General features: G+C 49.6%; 2 protein-coding genes and 2 non-coding genes across 8 annotated transcripts; 2 read left to right on the top strand and 2 right to left on the bottom strand.

The window, feature by feature from the left end:
* Window positions 1-1823: 1823 nt before the first annotated feature.
* Window positions 1824-18004, bottom strand: VPS52 (VPS52 subunit of GARP complex). Of its 3 annotated transcripts, XM_036414654.2 has the most exons (20): window positions 17658-17999; window positions 15307-15391; window positions 15106-15158; window positions 14882-14957; window positions 14623-14690; window positions 13794-13969; window positions 13280-13430; window positions 12968-13068; window positions 12744-12876; window positions 12554-12611; window positions 12079-12212; window positions 11485-11640; window positions 10305-10423; window positions 9867-9990; window positions 9493-9588; window positions 9304-9411; window positions 8972-9037; window positions 3304-3415; window positions 2954-3072; window positions 1824-2530 (listed from the first exon to the last, which is right to left on the bottom strand). In XM_036414654.2, the coding sequence occupies exons 1-20, from the start codon at window positions 17745-17747 to the stop codon at window positions 2384-2386; spliced, it is 2172 nt and encodes a 723-aa protein (XP_036270547.1). In that variant the 5' UTR covers window positions 17748-17999; the 3' UTR covers window positions 1824-2383. The 3 variants fall into 3 exon arrangements, with proteins under 3 accessions (XP_036270547.1, XP_045428753.1, XP_036270548.1); XM_045572797.1 differs by lacking the exons at window positions 15106-15158; window positions 15307-15391; window positions 17658-17999 and having other exon boundaries at window positions 14623-14695; window positions 14882-14925; XM_036414655.2 differs by lacking the exons at window positions 1824-2530; window positions 2954-3072; window positions 3304-3415; window positions 8972-9037 and adding an exon at window positions 9066-9175 and having other exon boundaries at window positions 9241-9411; window positions 17658-18004.
* Window positions 7285-23459, top strand: RPS18 (ribosomal protein S18). 3 transcript variants are annotated; one of them, XM_036414720.2, is made up of 7 exons: window positions 7285-7295; window positions 17720-17730; window positions 18649-18747; window positions 22805-22891; window positions 22974-23075; window positions 23156-23247; window positions 23345-23459. In XM_036414720.2, exons 2-7 carry the CDS (start codon window positions 17728-17730, stop codon window positions 23418-23420), a joined length of 459 nt encoding a protein of 152 aa, XP_036270613.1. In that variant the 5' UTR covers window positions 7285-7295; window positions 17720-17727; the 3' UTR covers window positions 23421-23459. The 3 variants fall into 3 exon arrangements, with proteins under 3 accessions (XP_036270613.1, XP_036270615.1, XP_036270614.1); XM_036414722.1 differs by lacking the exon at window positions 7285-7295 and adding an exon at window positions 9751-9757; XM_036414721.2 differs by lacking the exons at window positions 7285-7295; window positions 17720-17730 and adding an exon at window positions 18126-18169.
* On the bottom strand, window positions 10831-10937 carry LOC118706274. The gene has a single exon (XR_004983979.1). It is a non-coding gene; the product is annotated as a U6 spliceosomal RNA (small nuclear RNA).
* On the top strand, window positions 18754-21575 carry LOC118705682. The gene is made up of 2 exons (XR_006739987.1): window positions 18754-20060; window positions 20288-21575. It is a non-coding gene; the product is annotated as an uncharacterized LOC118705682 (transcript).
* Window positions 23460-23855: the final 396 nt, after the last annotated feature.

Raw genomic sequence — 23855 nt, 5'->3', positions numbered from 1 at the left:
GCCGCTCTGAGCTTAGCCCTGCCCGGGAGTGCTGTCCGGGTCCTTGTGGGCCCGCGGCCAGGGCGTCTGTCATGAGAAAAGAGGAAAGTGGGGTGAAAGTGGAGGGGCAGTGATGTCCGCCAGAAGCTACAGTTCCAGCCTGTGGATCACACGGGCCAGCTAGCCGCCGGGCTGAGGGCTTTCTGGCTGAAGGAGGCAGAGTCCTCGGTGCTTCTGCTCCAGGAGGGCCCGGGAGAAGCCTCGCCGAGAGCCCCATCCCCTGGCCGGTGCTGCCCCCTGGGCGTGGGCAGAGGCATCGCGGCTCCCGGTCACGCTCTTCCGTCTCCTTCACCCCACCAGAGGGGTCCCTTCAGTGTCCCCCAAACTGCACTGCTGCGGAACTGGGCTGCCTGGTCCCCGGACCACACGCCCCTCACCCTCTGAGCGCCCCAGGGAAGCCACAGGCACCGGCTCATCGTCAGGCCGGGATATTTGGGTTCGGGAATCCAAGGTGGCCCTGCACCGGCCTTGGCCTTCTCTCCCCCCCCCCCCCCCCCCGCCGCGCTGCTTCCGGGGGGGGGGGCGCCCGCCCCCTCACGGGGGTCCGGGAACCCTTTCTCTGGGAACCCGCTCTGCAAAGCAGTGCCCTCCCGTCAAGCCCCAGCCCCTGGGCCCGCGGTGCTCCTCGGCTGAGGCTGAGTCGGGGTAAAGGTGAGGCCATCGGAGCCCCCTAGGCTGGAACCTCCAAGTGGGGGCCGGTGCCGGTGGGCGAGGAACGAGAAGCGGGAGGTGGAGGGACCAGACTGCGAGGCCACCGGCACGAGCCCAGAACACTCCGCCGAGCCGGGGGCAGGCCTGGGCGGACTGGGGCAGGGAGGGCACCGCTGGAGAGGAGCTTGTGGGCAGCGCCCGTGAGGGCAGTTAAGGACACTGCCCCCCGCCCTCCGCCCCAGGCGCCTCCCAGACGCTCCCAGCGGCGCTGGTGCTGCGGCTGGTGCTGGGTTTGCGACAGCAGAGGGAGGGGCGGGAGCCCAGAAAAGGCGGGAGCCCTCCGCCACGCCCCTCCCAGTGGCAGCCAATCGGGAGAGCTCGCCAGCCGCGACAGCCAATCGGGAGCCCGCCAACCGCGACTGCTGGAGCCCCGCCTCGAACGCACCAGCCTTCCTCGCTGCCTGCGCAGAACCCTCTGGCACCGGCCCTCTAACGGCCCCCCCCCCCCTCCCGCGAGATGCGGATTTCCTTCCACCACTCGCCCGGCCCTGGGAGGGAACGACTGCGCCTTAGGGGCAGAGGAATCAGAGGAAACATCGCCAAATTTCCACTTTCCCGACTGCCCGCACCTTCCCCATAGGGACTAAAGGTGCCTCCAGTCTCTCCATTCCAGTCTAATTCAAATCAGATGTATAGGCGGAGGCAGCAGGAGACTCCAAGTCAAACTCAGAGGACACCCTGCAAACCTGGCTTACCCCATCCCAACAGTGTGGGTGCTACAGCCAGAGCAGCCAGTGAGCTGACAACGGAATGGCAACCCCACGGCCAGCTCAAGGGCGGATCCAAAGTAGCCCTTGGGGCAGTGCCTGAGGTTGCACAGCCACGTGCCCAGCCCTTGCATTTGCCGTTTTAATCAGGAGCCACCTTCCTCCACCAGATAGATTACTCATGAAATAATCCCCACACTAAAACCAAGGCAGCTACTCTGGCCTAGAGGTTATAGTATGTTCCTACTTTTTCATCATCCACCAAAAGGGAGGTAAGCCCAGCACCCGTTCAGAGATGGAGGTAACCCTGGAGCACAGATGGAGCTACTTGAAGGCCCAGGAGGCAGAAAGGAAATGGGAGAGGAGTGTTATATTAAATATTTATTGTTCCCTGCAGACTGACCTTGAAGTCCTTCTCAAGCCAGGAGGGGGACTGGTTAGTGTTCAAGTTGCTAGGAGCTTAGGTCAAAAAGCTTCAGAAATCACTTTGCATGGGAAAAAAAAATCAGTGACTTAGAGGCAGTCTTCCCTTGCCATCGATTCCTAGACGTGAGGCTTCACACCTCAGGACATGGTGATGAGAGTTGAATGAACCAGAAATGGAGGCAAGTGAAGGTTTACCACAGGGAGAGAAGGGCCTCGGCTTTTGTGGGGCTTTTTTTTTCAGGGGTGGAGGGTTGTGACAGAGTTGGGAGAATGGTAAAGTCGTTTTGGAAGCCCAGGGAAAGGTGGTCCTGGGAAACAAAGACACTGGGAGATTCAGAAAGCCAAGGGAATCCAGCTTATGCTGATGAGGCAGGGCCCTGGGGGTGAGGCAGTCAGAGCTGGGAGGCGAGGAGGAACTGCAGGGGCAGGAAGGGGAGGACAGGTACGGGGTGGGCTGTAGGAGTCCATGGAGAGGCTGGTGAGTCCCCGGACCCAGCACGTCAGAAGTTGGGCTTGTGCTTCTTGAGCTCCACCATGAGGTGGTGAATGTTGATGAGCTCAGCCCGGGCAGGGAGAGCTCGGAGCTGGGGCTGAGACAACACCCGGTGGAAGCGGTGATAGAGCTGGATTAGCTGGGTCAGTGCTCCCTGCGCAGAGAAAGTCAAGGAGGGCAAGACTGTGACATGATGATTAAGAATCAGGTTAGAGCCCTAGCTGGTTTGGCTCAGTGGATAGAGCATTGGACTGCGAACTGGAGGGGGTCCCAGGTTCAATTCCGGTCAAAGGCATGTACCTTGAATGTAGGCACATCTCCAGTGGGGGGTGTGCTAGCGGCAGCTGATCAATGTCTCTCTCTCATCGATGTTTCTAACTCTATCCCTCTCCCTTCCTCTCTATAAAAAAAAATCAATAATATATATATATATTTTTTAAAGAATCAGGTTGGAACTTATTCAGAACTTTGGGCACAGCTGGTAGTTGAAGATCGAGGGTCACTTGGATGATGCTGAGCCCAAGGAAAAGGGGGAAATTAGCGATGGGGCAGGGTGGGAGTGGGAGCTGCAGGTCACCTGGATGATGCTAGTTCCATTTCTGAAGTTGGTGAAACTCCGCATCACATCCTGACTCAGAGACTCCACCGAGGATTTCCAGGAACTACCAAAGCCACGGATCAGCTGAGTAACACGAGCTGATGGCAGGAGGAAAAAGACAGTATTTCATAGAAACTAGGCTAAGTGATCTTTGATCCTACTAAGTCCTCCCCAAAGCACATCCATCCTCATCATCAAACCCTCTCTTCTGGTGTTCTCCCAACCCATTCTTTCCTGACCCACCCACTCCCCATATAATCCACATCCTCTCATTTTTCATTTCTAGTCACCTTACCATTGACCCCTTTTCTACCACATCATCTTCATACCTTCTTCCCCTCGAAGTCGCTCAGCCTGTCCACGCTCAATCAGAGCCTCAGCCTCCTTCACAAATGCCACCAGACCCCCAAAAGGGGGAGAGAGCAACTCCTCAATGAATTCCTGGAGAAACACACACACACATACACATACAATTGAGTGTCCTGGTGTCAGCAGATGTTTTTCAATTCTGGCATCATGACTGACTGATCCTTAGGACATTCCCATAGCAAAGGTCATATACTTTAAGAAACTGCTGGTCTCACAAGAGGTGGGGTCCCCTCCTTCAAGGCTCTCCTCCTAAAAACAACAACAAACCCGGAAACTAAACTTAAATGGGAGCAGAGCAACAAGAAATTGGGGTTAGGGCTGGAAAGAGGGACAAGGCTACCAGAAGGTAAATGGCTATAGCAACTCTGCTATCCGAAAACTGAGCCTGACGCCAGCCCCGAGTGGGAAAGCTGAGTCTCTCGTGAAAGCTACAAAGAGAGGCTCATAAGCAGCAAGGAAAAAAGCAGTTAGTTGTCTAGAAGGGAGCTCCCATAAGTCTGTCAGCTGATTTCTCAATACAAACTTTGCAGGCCAAATGAAATTGGCATTGAATACAAAGTGATGAAAATCAAGGACCTATAATCAAGATTATGCTACCCAGCAAAGATTTAGAATAGAAAGTCAGATAAAGAGCTTCCCAGATAAGAAAAAGCTAAAGGAGTTCATCACCACAAAACCAGTATTACAAGAAGTGATAAAGTGTCTTCTTTAAAAGTTAAAAAAAAATAAATTTATATACTAAAAGCTAAGTGTTGGTCTGACCAGTAGCTATGACACACACTGACCACCAGGGGGCAGAGGCCCAACACAGTAACTGCCATGACACACACTGGCCATTTAAAGATAAACAGCACTAAGGACCTGGCACTGACAAACCAACACTCAGCTTCCCCCAAGTGGGAAATAAGCCCCACCATCACCCCGCAGTGACAAATTGCAGCCAAGACTCCAAGGTGCAAAATGGAGCCCATAGCCCAGGTCTGAAACAGTGCTGTGGGCGCTAGGTAATGATGTCACATAGCAATGTCCAACTTCCTCTCCCTAGCAACTAGCCTCCTTGAAATTTCTTCAGCCCAGGAACTCGACTTGCTTTATAGTGAGGTGTAAACATTTTACACTTTAACCAAATGTGAAGCATTTTCTTATGCCTCATCTCATTTGATCCTCACAGAAGTCCTGGAGTAGGTAGATAGGAGACTTGGTAGAATCGTATTTTCTTTTCATTAGCAGGAAAACTAAGATTTAGTAAGTTTAGAAACTTGACCCAACTGAAAAGAATAGTGTAACTTGAAAATGACCAGGTTTTCTCACTGCACAGAATATAGCCAAACATTGTTGCAGTTAAATATTTTACCCTTTGTTCTCCCTGTGAGATCTACAATAATAATCTGCTTCGTGTTGATATTTACTGCTGTGTTGCTAACAATTACCTGAAAGAAAAGTTGGGGTGCTTCACAGGGCTAAAAAAAGTTTAGCTAAATCAGAAAGCAGGTCTAATTAAGCAAGTTTCTTCTATATCTATTGTATAAAAGGCTAAGTTGACTCACGCATGTGCTATACATATAAAGTTCTTGCTGGTGCCAATCACATGCGTGTGTTTCAATCTGAATTGTCGATTGTGAATTTGGTTGACACTTCTATTATAGAGAAAGGTCAAATAGCAATATTAAAATATTTCTTCTAGTTAATTTTCTCTCACTGTGCACAAATCCATATACCAGGATATTATACTAGTATGAATTATAAAATGGCAACAAATACATATCTATCAATAATTACTTTAAATTAAAATTGATTGAATGTTTCAATCAAAAAACATACGGAGGCTGAGAGACTGAAAGTAAAGGGATGGAAAAATATATTTCATGAAAATGGAAACAAACAAACAAAAGCTGAGGTAGCAATACTTATACCAGACAAAATAAGACTTAGGCTAAATAACAAGCGACAAAGAAGGACCCAGTAATTACAGTTCTGGACATTTAACCAAAGAAACCTAAAACAATAATTCTCAACAATAAAGATTAAAAAAAATAATAAAAAGATAAAACACATTTGAAAAATATCTACAATCCATATAACAAACAAAAGATCAGAATGATGAGAATCATTGACCAGCTGTGATGATTAATGAGCTTTTCAATATATAAAGAGCTCGTTTTTCTTTTCTACATATATTTTATTGACTTTTTTTTTTTTTCTAACTCTCTATCCCTCTCTCTTCTTAACCGAAAGGAAGAGAGAGGGATAGAGAGTTAGAAACATCGATCAGCTGCCAAGGTACATGTCCCTGACCGGAACTGAACCCGGGACACTTGAGTCCGCAGGCTGACGCTCTATCCACTGAGCCAAACTGGTCTCAGCTATAAAGAACTCTTTTTTAAAAAAAATGTTTTTATTGCCAAAATCGGTTTGGCTCAGTGGATAGAGCATCGGCCTGCGGACTGAAAGATTCCAGGTTCGATTCCAGTCAAGGGCATGTACCTTGGTTGCGGCACATCCCCAGTAGGGGGTGTGCAGGAGGCAGCTGATCGATGATTCTCTCTCATCGATGTTTCTAACTCTCTATCACTCTCTTCCTTTCTGTAAAAAAATCAATGAAATATATTTTTAAAAATGTTTTTATTGATTTTGAGATAAAATTTACCTACATAAAAAACTTATCTACATTTATGTGCTCTAAAAGACATAAGTGCTCAAAATAAACAAACAAAATTGGAAAGACTCATAGGTGCACAGAGCAAACTGGTAGCTGATAGAGGGCAGAGGGCTTGGGGCTAGGTGAAAAAGGTGAAGGGATTAATAAGTACAAACTGGTAGTTACAGAAGTCATGGGGATGCAAACTACAGTATAGGGAATATACTCATTAATATTGTCAAAGGACTTAATGCATACTAGAGGCCTGGTACACAAATTCATGCACTGGTGGGGACCTTTGGCCAGACCTGTGATTGGGATCGATCAGGGCCATCAGGGCTAGCCAGCTGGGAAGGGACCGCAGGAGGTTGGCCAGCTGAGGAGGGACCTCTGGTCCAGTCCTGATCAGCTGGACCCCAGTAGCAAGTTAATCTACCAATTGGAGTGTCTGCTGCCTGATGGTCAGTGCATGTCATAGTGACTGGGTGGTCAACCAATGGGTAGGACACTTAGCATATTACAATTTTATTAGATAAGATAATGCATAGCCCATAGACAAAGACAATAGTGCAGTGAAGGCCTGGGGGTGGGCAAAGGAGGGAAAATGGGAGACATCTATAATATTCTCAACAATAAAAGTAAATTAAAAATATAACAATAGTATTGTAATAACTATGCATGGTATCAATTCAGTACTGGAAATATTGGGGGTAACATTTTGTAAAATATCTGTCTAACCATCTTGCTGTTCACCTCAAACTAAAGCAAATACTGAAAGTAAACTGTAATTGAAAAAGTAAAATGTAAAAAAAGAAGACATAATAATTTATAAAACAAACCTCACAGTAGCAAAAAACTGGAAGTAATTTGAATGTCCTCTTACAGGAACACATGTTATATTCACATAAGTAACATGATCCAACAGTAAAAAAGAATGAACTACAGCCATGTGTAATAATGTGTGATCATATTAGAAAATGATGCTTGAAAAAATCCTGTGATTCTGTTTTTATAACATTAAAAATACCTATCATAATAAAAGCCTATGCGGGCCTGACTGGTTTGGCTCAGTGGATAGAGGGTCGGCCTGCAGACTGAAAGGTCTCAGGTTTGATTCCTGTTCAGGGCATTTACTTTGGTTGTGGACAGATCCCCAGTAGGGGGTATGCAGGAGGCAGCTGATTGATGTTTCTCTCTCATAGATGTTTCTAACTCTATCCTCCTCCATTCCTCTCTGTAAAAAAAACCAATAAAATGCCTATGCGGTTGTACGCCCTCACAGAAGGAGGTTGTGTGTGCAGCGGGTGCACGCCGGTGGGCGGGGCTGCATGGGTGAGCAGGGACTTGACGGTGCATGCGTGACGTGGAGGTGGATCCCAAGGCTACAGCCTACCTCTTTGGGGCAATCCATCGAGGAGACCCAAATGCATGGGTGGGGCCTACCTCTTTGGGCTGATAGATGGTAGGGCTTCCACACTGTGAGAGGGCACAGGCCAGGCCTCTATTATACAAATAATTATTGTCTTGACATAGCTTTATTCTTAATTGTTTTTAGAGTGAGAAAGAGGGAGAGAAACAATGATCTATTGTTTCACTTATATATTCATCAGTTGGTTCTTTTTTAAAAAAAAAATATTTCTTTTAATTGATTTCAGAGAGGAAGGGAGAGGGAGAGATAGAAACATCAATGATGAGAATTTTTGTTTGGCTGCCTGCTGCACACCTCTCAATGAGGTTCAAGCCTGCAATCTGGGGATGTGCTCTGACTAGGAATTTAACTGTGACCTCCTGGTTCATAGGTTGATGCTCAACCACTGAACCCCACTGACCCAGCCTTTGGTTAATCCTTGTATGTACCCTGACCAGGGATCGAACCTACAACTTTGGCTTATCTGGATGCTGTTCTAACCAACTGAGTTATCCAGCCATGGCTTTAGCTCTAGCTAAATTTTTAAAAGCAAGAGCATGATAAACACAGCAGGCAGGTCACCAGGTGCTTCTATGTGAAAGGCAGGGAGATGGGATGAAGAGGAATTCACACTCTGAGACTGGTTATTGTTAAGGTATATTGTAGGCTCAGGGTGTTCATAACATTAAAAATATACAAAATACCACGCCTGCGTGACTCAGTGGTGAGCGTCGACCTATGAACCAGGATGTCATGGTTCGATTCTCAGTCAGGGCACATACCCAGGTTGCAGGCTCGGTCACCAGTGTGGAGTGTGCAGGAGGCAGCCGATCCAGTGATTCTCTCTCTTCATTGATGTTTCTCTCTCTCTTTCCCTCTTCCTTTCCCTCTCCCTCTCTCTGTAATCAAATATATATTTTTTAAAATAGACCAAGTGGAATATAATAGAATCAGAGGTATGGAAGGGGAGTGAACTGACGATTCTTGGGGAAAAGGGGAGAAGGGGATGTGGGAAGAGACTGAACATAAACTGTGCACCTATGGATGAGGACAATGGTGGGTGGGGAAAGGGCAGAGGGTGGAATGGGAACCTGGTGGAGGAGAGCAATGGGGGGTGGGGGGGGGAAAGAAACATTTGTAACAATATGAACAATAAAAATTTATTAAAAAAAAAAAAAAATAGACCAATTGCCGAACCGATTTGGCTCAGTGGATAGAGCGTCAGTCTGAGGACTGAAGGGTCCCAGGTTCGATTCCGGTCAAGGGCATGTACCTTGGTTGCGGGCACATCCCTGGTGGGGGGTGTGCAGGAGGCAGCTGGTAGATGTTTCTCTCATCGATGTTTCTGATTCTCTATCCCTCTCCCTTCCTCTCTAAAAAAATCAATATATATATATATATATATATATATTTTTTTTTTTTATTTTTTTTTTTTAAATAGATCAATAATGACATGCTGTGAATCAGGAATTATTCCAATTCTGTGTAGATGGAGTCCAGTAACTGCCACTCCCTACACACACACACACACACACACACACACACACACATGGCTGTTCCTTTCCTTTCCCCACATCCCTACCTGTGTCCGAGCATTGAGCAGCTGCTGGAAACCCTCGACCTCTTTGCTGTCATCTGCAGCCCGCTCCTAAGGGAAGACAAAGGGAAATAGCAAGCTCAGGAGAGGCAGCCCTCACTGCAGGATATCCCCTTTCTTCCACATTTACTCACTGGCCAGACTCCAGAATAAACCAATGAACCCACAAAAGCAAGCCCTCAGAGCTACAATGAACCCACAAAAGCAAGCCTTCAGAGCTACAATGAACCCACAAAAGCAAGCCCTCAGAGCTACAGAACAATGGGGCCCCTGATTCCCGGGGGTGAGGGGGGAGCGGAAAGCAGAGTGCCTCCTACCATCAGCACGCCCAGCATCATGTCGTAGTTGTTGATCAGAAAGACAAGCTGCTCCTTCCTCGAGGAGAACTCTGCCGCCACTCGGAGGACAAAATTCTCCACTTCTACCTGGAAAAGCCGAGGTGACAGGAGAAGGTGAGGCGCAGCCCTCCGCACACTCCCATGGCTTCGGCTGCGGCCGCCCCTCACCTGGAGCTGCCCCAGCAGCTGCATCGTCCGCTCGTTGGGGATTGTCTGATTGATGCTGACAAGGGCAGAGGAGAACTCTGCGTATCGCCGGGTGATCTAGGAGAAAGAAGGTGGGAACAAAAATCACCCCAACCCCCTGACCCAGCCACAACTGCCTCTCACTCCCCTGAGCTGGCCAACCAACCTGTGTGTGACTCCCACCTCCAATCCTACCACCAGTGCCCAACCCCCTGACTGTAACGCTCCTGGACTGCCCCTCACGCCGGTTAGCTAGACATCCCGCCAGGCACAAAAGAAATGTGTACACAACACCCCCAAACTGAAGTCCAGAGCCCTGCCTTCCAGGAGCCGCTGCTACCCTTGCCCTCGCTCACATAGTGGGGCCGAGTATCCAGTCCCCCAAGGCGCTGAGGGTCAGTGCTTCGGACACTCTGCACATTCATCTCCAGGATCAGCTCAAACCGTGGCCACAGCAAGGCAAGCACCTGCTCCCAGTACCTGTGGGCTCAATCCGAATCAGCGATCAGCTGGCCAGGAATGTCAGGGTCAGGGGGGGTGGGCGAATGGTGGGGGAGGAGTGTTTGTGTTAGGGTGAGGAAAGCCCGTCCCATCCTGGGGCATCTTGCAGGCTAAGAGCTGGGGGTTGGTGCTGTAGGGCTGGGCATGAAAGGTGAGTCAGGCCAGCAGTGCTGCCTCCTGGCAGGCGAATGGATTAGGGTCACTGGTATCAAGTCAGTAGGAGGCTAAGGGCAGGGTTCTGTACGACCAAGAGTTCAAGGCCAGCAGGGCTTCAAGGACCAGAACTCAGTGACCTGTCCAGGGCGGGAACATCCCTCTTTGTTGCAATGTTGCGGAATCGGAGGACGATGTGGATACAGAGAAAAACAGCAATGGCATCATAGCAGTCAGCGAGATAGGACTCCAGGTGCTTCTGTGATTTAAGAACAGGGAGAGGACTAAAAGAGTTACTTTGTCCTTCCCAGCAGCCAGAGACAAATGCATGTGCTCCTATGGGGATGCAGCCCTGGGAGGGAGGGAGGCAGGGAGGAAGGGAGGAAGGAAAGGGAGGAAGGGAGGGAGGGAAGGAGGGAGGGAGGGAGGGAGGCCGAAAAAGGGAAATGCCCCTTGCCCTGCTCTGTCCGCTGCCTTGCTCACAGGGTCTATGATCACGAGCCTAGTACAGAATTCAGGGCTGAGCACTGAGGTTTAGGGGCCTCTCAGCTACTGTCTGGGTGTGGATCAGCAGTAGGGGTAGCCTTGGGGACCCCAAACCTTAAGGGTTTTGTAGGGAGTCACGCTGGGAGTACAAAGCTTAGATGTTTCATTTTTGTGTTTTTAAAAAATATGGAACACTTCAGGAATTTGCATGTCATCCTTGCACAGGGGCCATGGTAATCTTCTCTGTATTATTCCAATTTTAGTATATGTGCTGTCGAAGTGAGCACTATTTCTATTTTTTTAAATATTTTTTTTTGCCAAAACCAGTTGGCTCAGTGGATAGAGCGTCGGCCTGTGGACTGAAAGGTCCCAGGTTCGATTCCAGCCAAGGGCATGTACCTTGGTTGGAGGCACATCCCCAGGAGGGGGTGTACAGGAGGCAGCTGATTGATATTTCTCTCTCTCTCTATCCCTTCCCTTCCTCTCTGCAAAAAATCAATAAAATATATTAAAATATATATTTTAAATTGGTTTTAGAGAGGGAGAGAGAAATAAAAACATCAATGAGAGAGAATAATTGACTGGATGCCTCTGCACCTCCCCTACCGGGGACTGAGCCCACAACCCGGGACACGTGCCCCGAGCGGGGATCGAACTATGACCTCCTGGTTTAGAGGTCAATGCTCAATTACTGAGGCACACCAGCTGGCAAGGTTTAGACGTTTTAGTATGGAGCTCCTGGTTTCATTACCAACAGAGCTATGGCCCTCCCATGGTGTGGATGAGGACAGAGGACATGAGTGTGTGAGCACAGGGCTAGGGCAGGGGTCTTACCAGGGTCATGCTGAGCGTGCGGCCCATGACAGCATGGAAGAGGTCGTGTGCAGCCGTGCCAGACACAACGAAGAATTCACAGATGAAAAGGTATTCCCGGCAGGAATTGTCTAGGAGGGCGTAGTGCTGGCTGCGGAAGAGCGCCTCAAATGGATACTAGGAGGAAAGGGTAAAGAAGAGACAGAGGGACGAACCCCAGCAATGACTCCCTGTAGGTGTGGCTGGGAAATCGGTAAACCTGGGTACTGAGAGCTCGGGAGACCCTCCTCGTCTAATCCGAGTCTAGGCTGTTTTGAAACATCACTCTGAATAGGCGGGTACTGAAGGGGGGAAGGGGGACGAGAAACAGCCCAGCCCTCACCTGCTGTGCTACTCCTGCACATCCCTCCACAGCTGCCCCGGGAGGCTCTTCCCCATGTGCCCCAAGTCCACGGCCCAGCCTTCTTGGAATCAGTGCACTAGGGAGCCCAGAAAAGGCCACTCCTCATCCCAGGGGCTGACGGAGGGCCTGCAGGATGGGAAGCTGGACCTCCCCACCCAGCCCCAGCCAGCCTCTCGGCACCCCCTCCCGACTGAGCTCGCCCTCCCTCCTACCCTCTGTTCTCCCCGCTGGGCGGTGTGGGGCACCAGGATGGGGGCCTCCAGCTCAGTGGGGGAGATGACAGAGCCACGGGTCCCCAGGGTGAAGATGGTGTTTCTGCTTCGCAGGGACGGCTTTGAAAAGAATCGTGAAGGTCAGAGTCAGGGAAATAAGATCACAGCTGAGATAGAAAATCAGACCCAGTACCTCCGGGGCCTACAGCAGCCGACAGTCTAGAGGCCCCTCTTTTCCCAGAACCAGTGCCCCACTTCACCTGAGGTCTGTGAAAGTGCTTCCGGAGACCTCTACACCTCGACATCACATGCAAAACTAAGGACCAAAATGACACTTTCCCGGGAAGGATGGCCATAGCCTTCCTCACATTCTCAAAGGCTCAGGTCCCACAGAGAAAGGTAAGAAGCAGGGCCTTGGAGGCCGGAGTCAGAAGCCCCGGCTCCCCAGGCCGAGCACAGAGTCAGCTCAGGATATCTTTCTTTGCTGTGTCTTCCACGCCCATGAGGTCATCCTTCTCAGCGACTTCCTCGTACTGGAGAGCAAAGGAAAAGAACTGGTAACCATTCCTGCCCACTGAACCACAGAGAATCTGTTTTCACACGTCCCCCTGCCCCAGGGTCCTTCCCGGCCGGGCGCCGGGATGCGTCTCCCGCCTTGGCCTCACCTGCACCTTCATGAGCCGCCCCAGGTAGGAGCGGTAGTAGGACAAGTAGATCTTGCTCAGTGTCTCCACATACTCGTCCCGGATCTCCTTGGCTGTCGCTCTTTCGTTGCCCAGCAGGAACTGGTAGAAGAACCTGCAGGGGCCGGGGGCCGTCAGTGTCCCTGCCTCCCAGCAAACCCGACACCGCACGGGGCTGCCCAAAGCACAGGCCATCCCCATGTGACCTGTACTTCAGCAGGGCCGTCTGGGGGATCTGATAGTTGGTCATCGGTTTTCTGAAGGAATAAATCTTCTGAAGGATGAACTCCCGGATCTTCGTCACGGCCTAGGTATGGGGACAAGCAGGGCATGAAGCTGCCACCGCTTTCCATGGGGAGCACGGAGGGGAGTGACAGATGCTAAGAGGAGGAGGAGGGGAGGAGAAGAGCCGGTTTCTAAGGTCCTCAGGGGAACACAGGATGTGAGCATGAGCTGTGTCAGGGGAAGGTGGGTATCAGGAGGGGTTCTAGGCTCTGGGCTATCCCTCCTGCCCTCACCTTGACCCGCAGCCGGTCGAGCACACCCCTGACGTCAGCACAGGCCGCTGTGCCTCTAGCCTCCTGCTCTCGGACTGCAGCTGCCTTGGCATCCAGTTCTTGCAGCTGCTCCAGGAACCTGGGTTCTGTCACTGGCGCCTCCAGAATTGCCCTAGGTAGCAGGGAGGGGTGGACGGGTTGGGAGGGAAACCCAGCATCCCTAGACTCCGTGTCATATGCCTGACGTCCAACCTCTCTCCTTTCCTTCTTTCTGTGTCGTAGTCAGGGTTTACGAACAGTTTTCTGTCCTTGGGTCCCTCACGACACCCCTGACCCTGGATGATTCCTAGTCTTTGATGCCTAAAGCATGCATCAAGGTTAGAAAGGGTCGTCGACTCAACCGCCAACTTCTGGAAGGCACTCGGTGACCTGAAGCCAGGAATCCCATGTGGGAATCCCATGTGGTAAGTAGGTTAGGTCAGCCCAGCCCAGCTGCCTGCTATAAACCCTGTGGCCCTTCAAACTAGTAACTCACGTGACGAGAGCAGTGGGCACAACCAGACCATCGACAAGCTCCCCAAGTTTCCCTCGAACTGCCTGGCGGTTTCGAAGCCGAATGTTCATGGCCCCTGACTGCTCCTGCAGCGTCCGGATCTCCGAGCTGATGGAGCTGAGGTCACTCTGAAAAGCTCCCAGCATCTGCTCCATGCGCTGGGAAAGAGGCAGAAGATCCGCTGGAGCACCACAGGGCTGGCAGGGGACAAGTGGGCCACCCAAGTTCACTGGTGACGTCTCCAGTACCAATCGACCCATGAGGGTAGCAGGTGATGAGGGAAGAGGTACCCCAAAGGTCAATGGCAAATAACATCCGTTATGGCAATACCAACAAAAAAGGCTACTGAGGTCATATTACAAGTGGCTTGCTCCCCACCTGAGGTTGACGACCTAAGGAATGACACCCCCCTGGTTGGTTTGGCTCAGAGGATAGAGCGTTGGCCTGTGGACTGAAGGGTCCTGGTTTGATTCTGGTCAAGAGCACATGCCTTAGTTGCAGGTCCCCCCACCCTGGTCGGGGTACGTGCAGGAGGCAACCAATCAATGTGTCTCTCTCACATTGATGTTTCTCTCTGTCTCTCCCTCTCCCTTCCACTCTCTCTAAAAATCAATGGAAAAATATCGTTGGGTGAGGATTAACAAAGTAATTAAGAGTAAGAATAAGAATAAGAATGAGAATAAGAATGAGAATAAGAATGAGAATAAGAAGGAGGAGAAGGAGGAGAAGAGAAGGAGGAGAAGGAGAATGGCACTCAAGACCATGGTCTGGTTCCAGGTTGTTTGAGGGGTTCCAGGTCATGGTGACTAACCTCGAGGACAGCATCGCAGGCCGTGATCTGGTTGTGTAGTGATGCTATGTTCTCACTCTCTTGGATATCTGACCCACAGAAAGTCAAGGGGCCACTCGGTGAGGATGGAGATCCTCAGACCTGCAGGACCTCTCCAGTTTCTCTCTGAGGTGCTAGAACCCTGAGAGAGAAGAGGTCACCCCCAGCCAGGTTGTCTGCACCATGCTCCACACCGCCCCCCTATTTTAATGACACCCCCCTTTCCTCTGCTGGAGGATACAATCCCGAATGGACTTCTGCTCAATCTGTTGTAGCTCCAGCTCAACCTGCTTTGAGTAGTGACGAAGATCCACACCCTGGAGAACAGACATTGCAGTTCAAGAGGAGGCACAGTGAGGGCCACTGAGCAGAATCGGCACAGGACTAGCGAGTAAGACACCGGGATATAAGCTCAAGGGGAGGGTAAGTGTGGGGAGGGCAGGTTAGTATAGTAGAAAGTCTCACCGTTTTAAGAGCTTCCTTTACCAACTCATCCTCCAGATTTGCCTGAATATGAACTGGAAATAAAAGTTCATTATAATGGTTCAGTTCACAACTCCCTCTCCCCACAGTGAACATCTGCATACTAGTCCCCGCCTTGTTACTTCCAGCCCCCTTGCCTCTCAGAGTACAGGCACTCTGCACCCACCCTGGGCCATCACTTACCATCCACTTCATCCAGGATAAACTCATCAGAGGTGAGGTCCAACACTCCGAGCTGCAACGGCTCCTGCAGATCAGGACCGCTCCCCTGGACAGGAATAAGTTCATGAGAAAGGATACAGGGGTAGAGGGAACAAAATATAATGGAACCTAACGGGTTTAGCTCAGTGGATAGAGGTCGGCCTGAGGACTGAAGAAGGGTCCTGGGTTCAATTCCAGTCAATTCCATACCGGCTGGTGTAGCTCAGTGGTGAGCACTCATCTATGAACCAGGAGGTCATGATTGCTTCCGAGTCCGGGACGCAGGTTAGATACTCAGCAGTGGGTGAGCAGGAGGCAGGGGACCAATGATTCTCTCATCATGCATGTTTTTATTTCTCTCTCTCTCCCTTCCTCTCTCTGAAGTATATAAAAATATATATATAAAAAAAAAAAAAAAGCTCATATCTCAATTACAGGCTCGATCCCCAGCCCCACTTGGGGCACAAGTGGGAGGCAACCAATCAATGTGTCTCTGTCTCCTATCAATGTTTTCTTTTTAAAATATATTTTTAGGGGGAGATAATAGATCAACCGAAGGACTTGTATACATGCATATAAGTACAACCAATGGACACAAAACTCTGGGGAGGGAGGGTATGTATGGGAGGGGGGGCAATGTTGAAATATGTACACAGATAATAATTTAATAAAAAAATGTAAAAAAAATAAAATATATTTTTATTGATTTTAGAGAGAAATGTAGAGGGAGAGATAGAAACATCAATGATGAGAGAGAATCATTGACTGGTTCCTCCTGCACGCCCCCTACTGGGGATGGAGCCTGCAACCTGGGCATGCGCTTTTGACCAGAATCGAACATGGGGCCCTTCAGTCTGCTCTATGCACTGAGCCAAACAAGCTAGGGCTCATACGGATGTTTTCTGTCTCTCACCCCTTTACACTCTAAGAATCAAAGGAGAAATATCCTCGGTGAGGATTAACAAAACACACACACACACACACACAAATCTCTCTCTCTCTCTCTCTCTATATATATATACATATATATATATAAAATCTATCTATCTACCTATCTATCTATAATGGAATAATCCCTAATCCTTCAAGGGGCAGCCATAGGTACTTGTGAAAAATTCCAAGAGTCTCACATTGTACCCAATCTATGACTTGGGGCTGGTGGCAGGGAACAAGGAGCCAGGCCATCCACAGAGAATGGATGGGAAAAATTAGGAGTTGCAGAACTTGCAGTTGAAGTTAGGAGCCCAGACTTCTGCTATTTTAGGTATTCTATCACAATCCCTCTGGGGAGCTCCAGTCTTTCTAGAAATGCCAGCTAACAGTGTTTACCTGCATGCCAGGTGCCATCTTAAATACACTCACTGATCTATCCAGCAACCTATATTGTAGTGTTACAGGCCCCTCACCGACACCAGACAGGAGAGCCCCTTGAACTAGTGGGAGAGGGCTGTCCCCAACTTTGATCCCTGTTTTCTCATCTTAATGAATTTATACGAGAGACCTTGACTGCGTTGTGAACAGCCAATTCATTAAAGCGTGCAACTTTATTGAGAAAGCGAAGCAAGCAAATCTATTTCATCTGGCTTGGAGCACAGATGGGCTTTTCCGGTGAATCCGGAAAAGCGAGTGTCTGGAGCAAGCTGGAAGAGTAATATGCCCTCCTGTCTGTAGGTTTCAAAAGATTCTTTTGCTGAATATCTTGGTTATTCAGATTAAGTCTGAAGGTTTTCTTGTTGTGGTCTTCCCAGAATCCTGGCAACTTTATCTTGCCCAGCCCTGACACTGCTGGCTTCTCTGCTTAGGAGTAAAAGTGCCATTTTTCCTTCCGGATTTCCGCTGGGCTTTCTGCATCATTAGGAGTGTCCATGGCTGGGGAAGATAGTGGTTTGTTACTGGCAGGCCAGTTGCAAATTACTCACACTGTTTGGCCTTGTCCTAATTTTCTGCTTCAGTTTCCCCGGTTCCTGCGCTGGAATCTTGCCTGTAACAGTATGTCTTATAATTTCCTTCACCTTTGTGGGTATAGAAAGTGATGGAGAGAGGTAGCTAACTTGTTCAAGGACACACAGCGTGAGTAGCAGAGCTGGAACTAAAACGCAGACAATCTGCCCCCACGTTCTTAACCCTTAGACAGCACGGCTTCTCTATTCTGCCCCGGAATTGCAGTCGACCATTCTGGTCCCTGCTCAAGCTCGGGTCCGATCCCAGGGAGGGCTACGGAGCGCACCTCCGGCCGCCGCCGGGCTCCCGCCCTGACTAAGCCCAGCCCGGGTCTTTCAGACGCGAGGACGACCGAACGAGACGCCGGAGGAGAAAAAGCCCTGCGTTCTCACCAGCGGGCCCTCCTCCTCCTCCACGTCTGAGGCCCCGGCCCGCAACACCAGCTCCCGGGCAGCGGCCGCCATGGTGGCGGCGGCGGCCATTCGCGCAGCCTCACTTCCGGCAGCTGTCAGTCGCGCGAGTCCGTCCTCCCGAGTGGAACTACGCGTCTAGAGGGCGTTGCACAGCGCGAGATCGGTCCCGGGTGTTTGCGGTAAATGTTTCACTCAGCCTTCCCTCTGCGCGCTAACCACTTCACCGGGCACAAGCGGGAAGGGGGAGTCTTAGCGCCATCTCCCCCGGAACCTTCGCGGCTCTCACACCCCAAAACCTGACGAGCAGTAAAGAGGGCACGCCGGAAGTTGCAGCAACTAATTCGGACTCTCTGAAGTCCAGTGGACGCCGGCACATGCCGTTTCCGGAAGCTACACCAACATCACCCCGCCCCTTCCGCCTGTTCGCTATATAAGACTATTACGTAACTTCCGCTCTCTCTTCCACAGGAGGCCTGCACGCCGCCGCCATGGTAAGACTCGAGTCCGTCCGGGGATCCGGCGACATCGAACCGGGCAGGGAAGGTCTGCTCTCAAGGAGCCGAAATCGCCCTGCTCTAGGGGCCTACAACGTTCTGTGTGGAATTTTGGATCGCGCCCCGGGAAGGAACGACTAAAGACTTCCGTTTCTGGGGAGTGGGGCGAGGAAGAGTCGCTCCCCGGGCGCTCGAAAGCCGCGCAAGACTGGGGCGTATAGGGGGACCTCTGGCCTCCGCACTCCGAGTGTACTTTGGGGACAGGCAGGAGATGTGCCCGATGTGCCCTCTCCCAGAGGTCGCATTGCCCCAAACTCCAACATTTCATGTTCCTGCTGCCTGCAGGACTAAGGAGTTTGCAGTTGGTGAAAACCTGCAGGGGGACCGGTGCTCCCTGTGTGACGAGTTTAACTTTCCTGCCTGAGGTTGTGATTTGACAGTTCACGGTGTCTGCTTTCTCCCCCAATCTCTGTCAGTCTCTAGTGATTCCTGAGAAGTTCCAGCACATTTTGCGAGTACTCAACACCAATATCGATGGGCGGCGGAAAATAGCCTTTGCCATCACTGCAATTAAGGTAAAGGAGGGCAAGGAGTGGAGAGCATAAATGAGACTTAGGTAGTTGAGACCTAAGCTGTAAGTGAGGCAAGGTTGAGGAAACAAGCCCCAACCAGATGACCTCAGCTGCTGGGTCACCCCCTGAACCCCTCTCTGCATTTACGGGAAAGGTAAGAAAGCCAGAGAATGGTCTCAGGTCAAGCCAGAACATTTCACCTGGGGGGTGGGGAGTGGGTTTGTCTACATGAATTCTCTGGGATTTTCCTGGACCCTCAGCCATCGCCCTGAGGGCATTGTGTGTCTGGTTTCTGCCTCCTAACAGCAACCCTTCCTGTGACACCTAACGTGCCCCATAAATGGGATAATTGTGCATCTTGGGTGGGTAGAAATGCCAACAGACTCCATGTGAAGGAACATAGTTGGGAGGGATGTCGTTCCATTATGAGCAGGACATTGTCTCACATTTCTGGAGGTGAAAGTCATTTTTCTTTCCAGTTGAAGAGGGAACCGTACTTGGTTCTTTGGGTGAAGTAAGTTGGTGAAAGCAAGCTCAGGTATCTCTTCACCAAACGAATGAACTCCTGGAGCCAAAAGGCGACATTCTGTTTTTGTTCTCTGGAATACTTGTGGTTAGTCCTGGAGGTGGCTGAAGGACTTCTTTTCCCGCCAGGATGTGCTCCCTCCAGGCTGGGAGCTGTCTCCATCCACCTCACCCAGTTCCCAGCTAGTGTGTGATAGGTGCTCAAGCAGTGTTAGGGTGCCGATGCTATCAGGGACGTTTTGTCTGATTTCAAAGAATTTTAAAGGAAATGTTTAAAACTAAAAATCCTGGGTTCATCCAATTCCCTTGGTTCTTAATTCTGTACTGCAGGGATCACAACTTGCATCCTTTGTAAGAAGGTTGCTTCTGTTATGGGGAACTAGTAAGGCCGTGTAAAGTACAGAAGTTCCTTTCCAAAAGGTGGTAATGAGACAAATTAAATGGTAAAGGGTGACCATGGTTAATGGGGTGCTTCTGTTAAACTGCCTCTTCAAAATGAGTTGGTTTTGTATTTATTAGTTAAATATGTGTTATGACTTGTCCACTTAAAACAACCTCCAGGCCGGTGTTAGCTCCCTGGTTGCAAGGGCTGGTTCCAGGTTGGCACATGCTTGGTCCCCAGTAGGAGTTGTGCAGGAGGCAGCCAATTGATCGTTAATGTTTCTAACTCTCCCTCTGTCTGGAATCAAAAATATATTTACAAAGAACAATACCGGAGCAGTTTCAGGTACTGAATGAAGTCTCTAGGGATCCTGATGCCCTGCTTATTATTGGGAAAGTTATTTCTGTAGGTGAGGTGAAGTATATTTTATTGATTTTTTTTCACAGAGAGGAAGAGAGGAGGATAGAGAGTTAGAAATATCAATGAGAGAGAATCATCAATTAGCTGCTCTTGCACACCCCCTACTGGGGATGTGCCTGCAACCAAGGTACATGCCCTTGACCGCAATCGAACTTGGGACCCTTCAGTCTGCAGGCCGATGCTCTATTCACTGAGCCAAACTGGTTTTGGCTGTAGGTGAGGTTTTTGACAATTTTGTGAAGAGCCAGCAAAGGCAGCTAGCTCTTCCTCTGGTGAGAGAACTACAGCTTGGTCCTTTTTTACAGATCTGGGATCGGGGGAAGGCAGGGTGAGTGGAGGGAGAGGTTCCTCTAACATGGTCATCACAGTTAACTGCGGGAAGGGTGCGGAATGGAATGAGATACCAAGAAGAGGTGTTGAGAGAACCAAGATCCTGCACAATTTCTCTGCTGTGACTTCTGGAGGTTTTTATTTCCACTTGGAGATTTTTGCTATGGGTGTTCTTTAGGACTGCCTGGTCTTCTGGTCTTCCTCTAAATCGGGGGTAACTCACCTGAGGGTTACTAATGACGGGGAAGTATAAGGAACACTTGTCCTGCCAAAATGCCAGTGTCCCCGTGAGCCGAACTTCTCTCAATACTTCCAGAGTATTAGCTCTTCTGTAATGTGGTCCAGGCCCTTGGGCTGCAAACATGACTTGGTTCCCTGCAGAGTAGTCTTCTGGATGGAAAGGGGGGCGTCTGTGGATCTGGTTTACCTCTTTACTTATGTAGGAACGTTTGTGTAATTAAAATTAGGTATGAAACTTTAATTTCACAAGTTTTTTGCTTTACTAGGTCTAGTAAGTGTGTGTTCAGTCACCATGAGTAAACATGCACCTGCTGCGGAACATCCAGCCTGGCCAGAGTAAGAGTCCTGGCTGGTGTGACCTGCCCAGGTGTGGGCTGGATCTCCAATAGGGGGCTGGCAGGAAGTAGCCATCCCCATTTCTCTCTCTCCCTTCCTCTATCTCTAAAACCAATAAAAATATTAAACTGCTGCATAAGTCACACGACAATCGAACTAGTTATCATGATGCAGTGTGATTACATGCTAATCATTCCCTGAACATTGTTTACAAGCAGTGTGGACTGTAATTGTAGCTATGTAATGCTTGTTGGTGAAATTACTAGTGTTTTCCCCACTGTATGGCCTATTTGCTAAATTTTGTTAAAAGTAACTGAATAACCTGTTGCTTTAATTATAGGCTGATATTGGTTATTAATAGGGTGTTCCTTTTCACATATGATATACTGACTAGAAATTTTGTCCATTCAATCTGAAGTCTATTAAATCAGGGTCCATAAAATTGAGGTGTTTACTGTATCGTCTAGCTAAAAACTAGAAATCTTGTTTCATTTTTGCCCTTTCTGTGCATATTTTAAAGTAAATCTCAAACATATACTATTTTATCTGCATCTATTAAGTCTTCGCCTTAGGGTTTATTTTCTATAAGGGAGGGAGAGAAATCCGTTGCCTCCCATTCACACCTCTACTTGGGATGGAACCTGCAACCTGGTCATGTGCCCTAACGGAATTGAGACCCTTTGGTGCGTGGGACCACTCCAACTTCCACGTCCACACTGGCCAGGCCCTAGGTCACTTGGTCTTACAGAAAGTAAATAACATCTCCTTGGGCTATTGTGTTGTAACAGGTTACCACAGACTTGGCTTAAAACAACAGAAACCGGGCCAAATAGCCAAGATCAAGGTGTCCACAGGGCATGCTCCCTCTGTAGGCTCGAGATATCTATCTGCTCTTCTACCCTCTGGTAGTCGCCAGCAACCCTCACTATTCCTTTGTCTTGCAGCCACATCACTTCAGCTTCTTGACTTAGTTATCACATGGCTTTCCCTCTTGGTCTACTTGTCCTCTCCTTAAGACATGTATTTAGTATAACCTCATCTGACCATATTTTCAGAGATTCCTAATAAGGTAACATTCTGAGGTCTGGATGGAAATACATTGGGTGAGGGGCGCTCTTGAATCCAGGCCACATTCTTCACTGTCTGGTTCTGTTTGGTTGGTGTTTACATGATGCCACCAGTAAGTTTGATTTGGGCAGTAAGTTCCTTGGGGCCTGGTCAACTTAGAGCACTGACAGAATCAAGTTTGTGATCTTTAAAAACTGACAGTGGTGGCCCTGGCCAGGTAGCTCAGTTGATTAGAATGTATCCCAAACACACCAAGGATGTGGGTTCAATCCCCCATCAAGATATATACAAGAATCAATTGTAAAGGCATAAATAAATGCAATAACAAAAGGATGTTTCTCCCCCTCTTCCTCCCTAAAATTAATACATAAATCTGATCATGACTATGCAGTGGCTGGTCCAAAGGCCTTTAGAGTCTGCAGGAGCTGAACCCTGTCCAATGATAAAGCCTGCTGACCAAAAGGCCTTCTGTGGAGCTGTGTCAGCTTCAGGAGCCAGGCTCTGCCAACACGTCTGATGCCCGGCATTTATCAGGAGGTGCACGTGCTTTCCAGAGCTTATCTGGCCCAGCCCTGCGCCTGAACAAAACTACTTAACTCTTTTCTACTTGATCCTTAGGCTTACTGGGACAAGTGGGTAAGGTGTAGATTATGTGGGCAAGCCCTAGATTGTTGCAGGCCCTACCTTTTTTTTAAAAAACAATTGGGTGGGATAAAGGAAACCAAAACATGACTCCAGCCCAATTTCCAAACTTCTCAGGGTGTAGGGCGAAGGTATGCTCACGTGGTGCTGAGGAAAGCAGACATCGACCTCACCAAGAGGGCAGGAGAGCTCACGGAGGATGAGGTGAGGACCCGCAAGGGGGCCTGCGGGCTGGGCCTGCCTCAGGATGGTGCCATCGGGGTCTGACCTGTGTCCTGCCTGCCAGGTGGAGCGTGTCATCACCATTATGCAGAACCCACGCCAGTACAAGATTCCAGACTGGTTCTTGAACAGACAGAAGGATGTCAAAGACGGGAAATACAGCCAGGTGTGTATTGAGATGAGAGGAAAGAGAGGCAGGGCAACGGAGATGGGAATAAAAGCATCCCTACCCTCTTCCAAATCCAGGTCCTGGCCAATGGTCTGGACAACAAGCTTCGTGAGGACCTGGAGCGGCTGAAGAAAATTCGGGCCCACAGAGGGCTGCGCCACTTCTGGGGGTGAGTCTGGGTGGAGGTCTCCTTTCCTTCGGGCCGCCTTCTCCCAGATGTCTTATGTGATGTGTATGACCTGTGATCCTTCTTTTCTCACCTGCAGTCTTCGAGTTCGAGGCCAGCACACCAAGACCACAGGCCGCCGGGGTCGCACTGTGGGTGTGTCCAAGAAGAAATAGTCTGTAGGCCTCGTCTGTTAATAAATAGTTTATACACCTCTGGCTTCTCTTGTGATTCTTCTTGCTTCTTCTGGGGACATTGATAGGGAATGCTAGCTATCATGAGAACCCTGTTGGTCCTTTTCCTAAGTCTCTTCACTGATGTACCCACCTAGCTACCCAAACAGTGTCCTTTGTCTTGGTTTAAACTATGGTATCACTCCCTTCCCACCCTTCTAAGGTATGAGGGAGTGGGGATAACCTGTAGGGGGAGCCCAGCCAGTTTCTCGGGGCTGGAGTGGAGAGTGCAGGTAGATTGACCTAGTCTTGCTGCTCCGTGAGTTTTTGCAGGTTTTGGCCACTCTGGGCTTCTATGATGGGAGCTGGGTGTTGGAGAGTTGCGGGCGGGTGCAATTTCTTTGATGATAAACCGGGTCTGCACCGGGAGGTACCACG

This window comes from Pipistrellus kuhlii, unplaced genomic scaffold (assembly GCF_014108245.1).
Source record: "Pipistrellus kuhlii isolate mPipKuh1 unplaced genomic scaffold, mPipKuh1.p scaffold_m20_p_5, whole genome shotgun sequence".
In the NCBI taxonomy this organism is placed as follows: domain Eukaryota; kingdom Metazoa; phylum Chordata; class Mammalia; order Chiroptera; family Vespertilionidae; genus Pipistrellus; species Pipistrellus kuhlii.
This window is presented reverse-complemented; position numbering and strand designations above follow the sequence as displayed.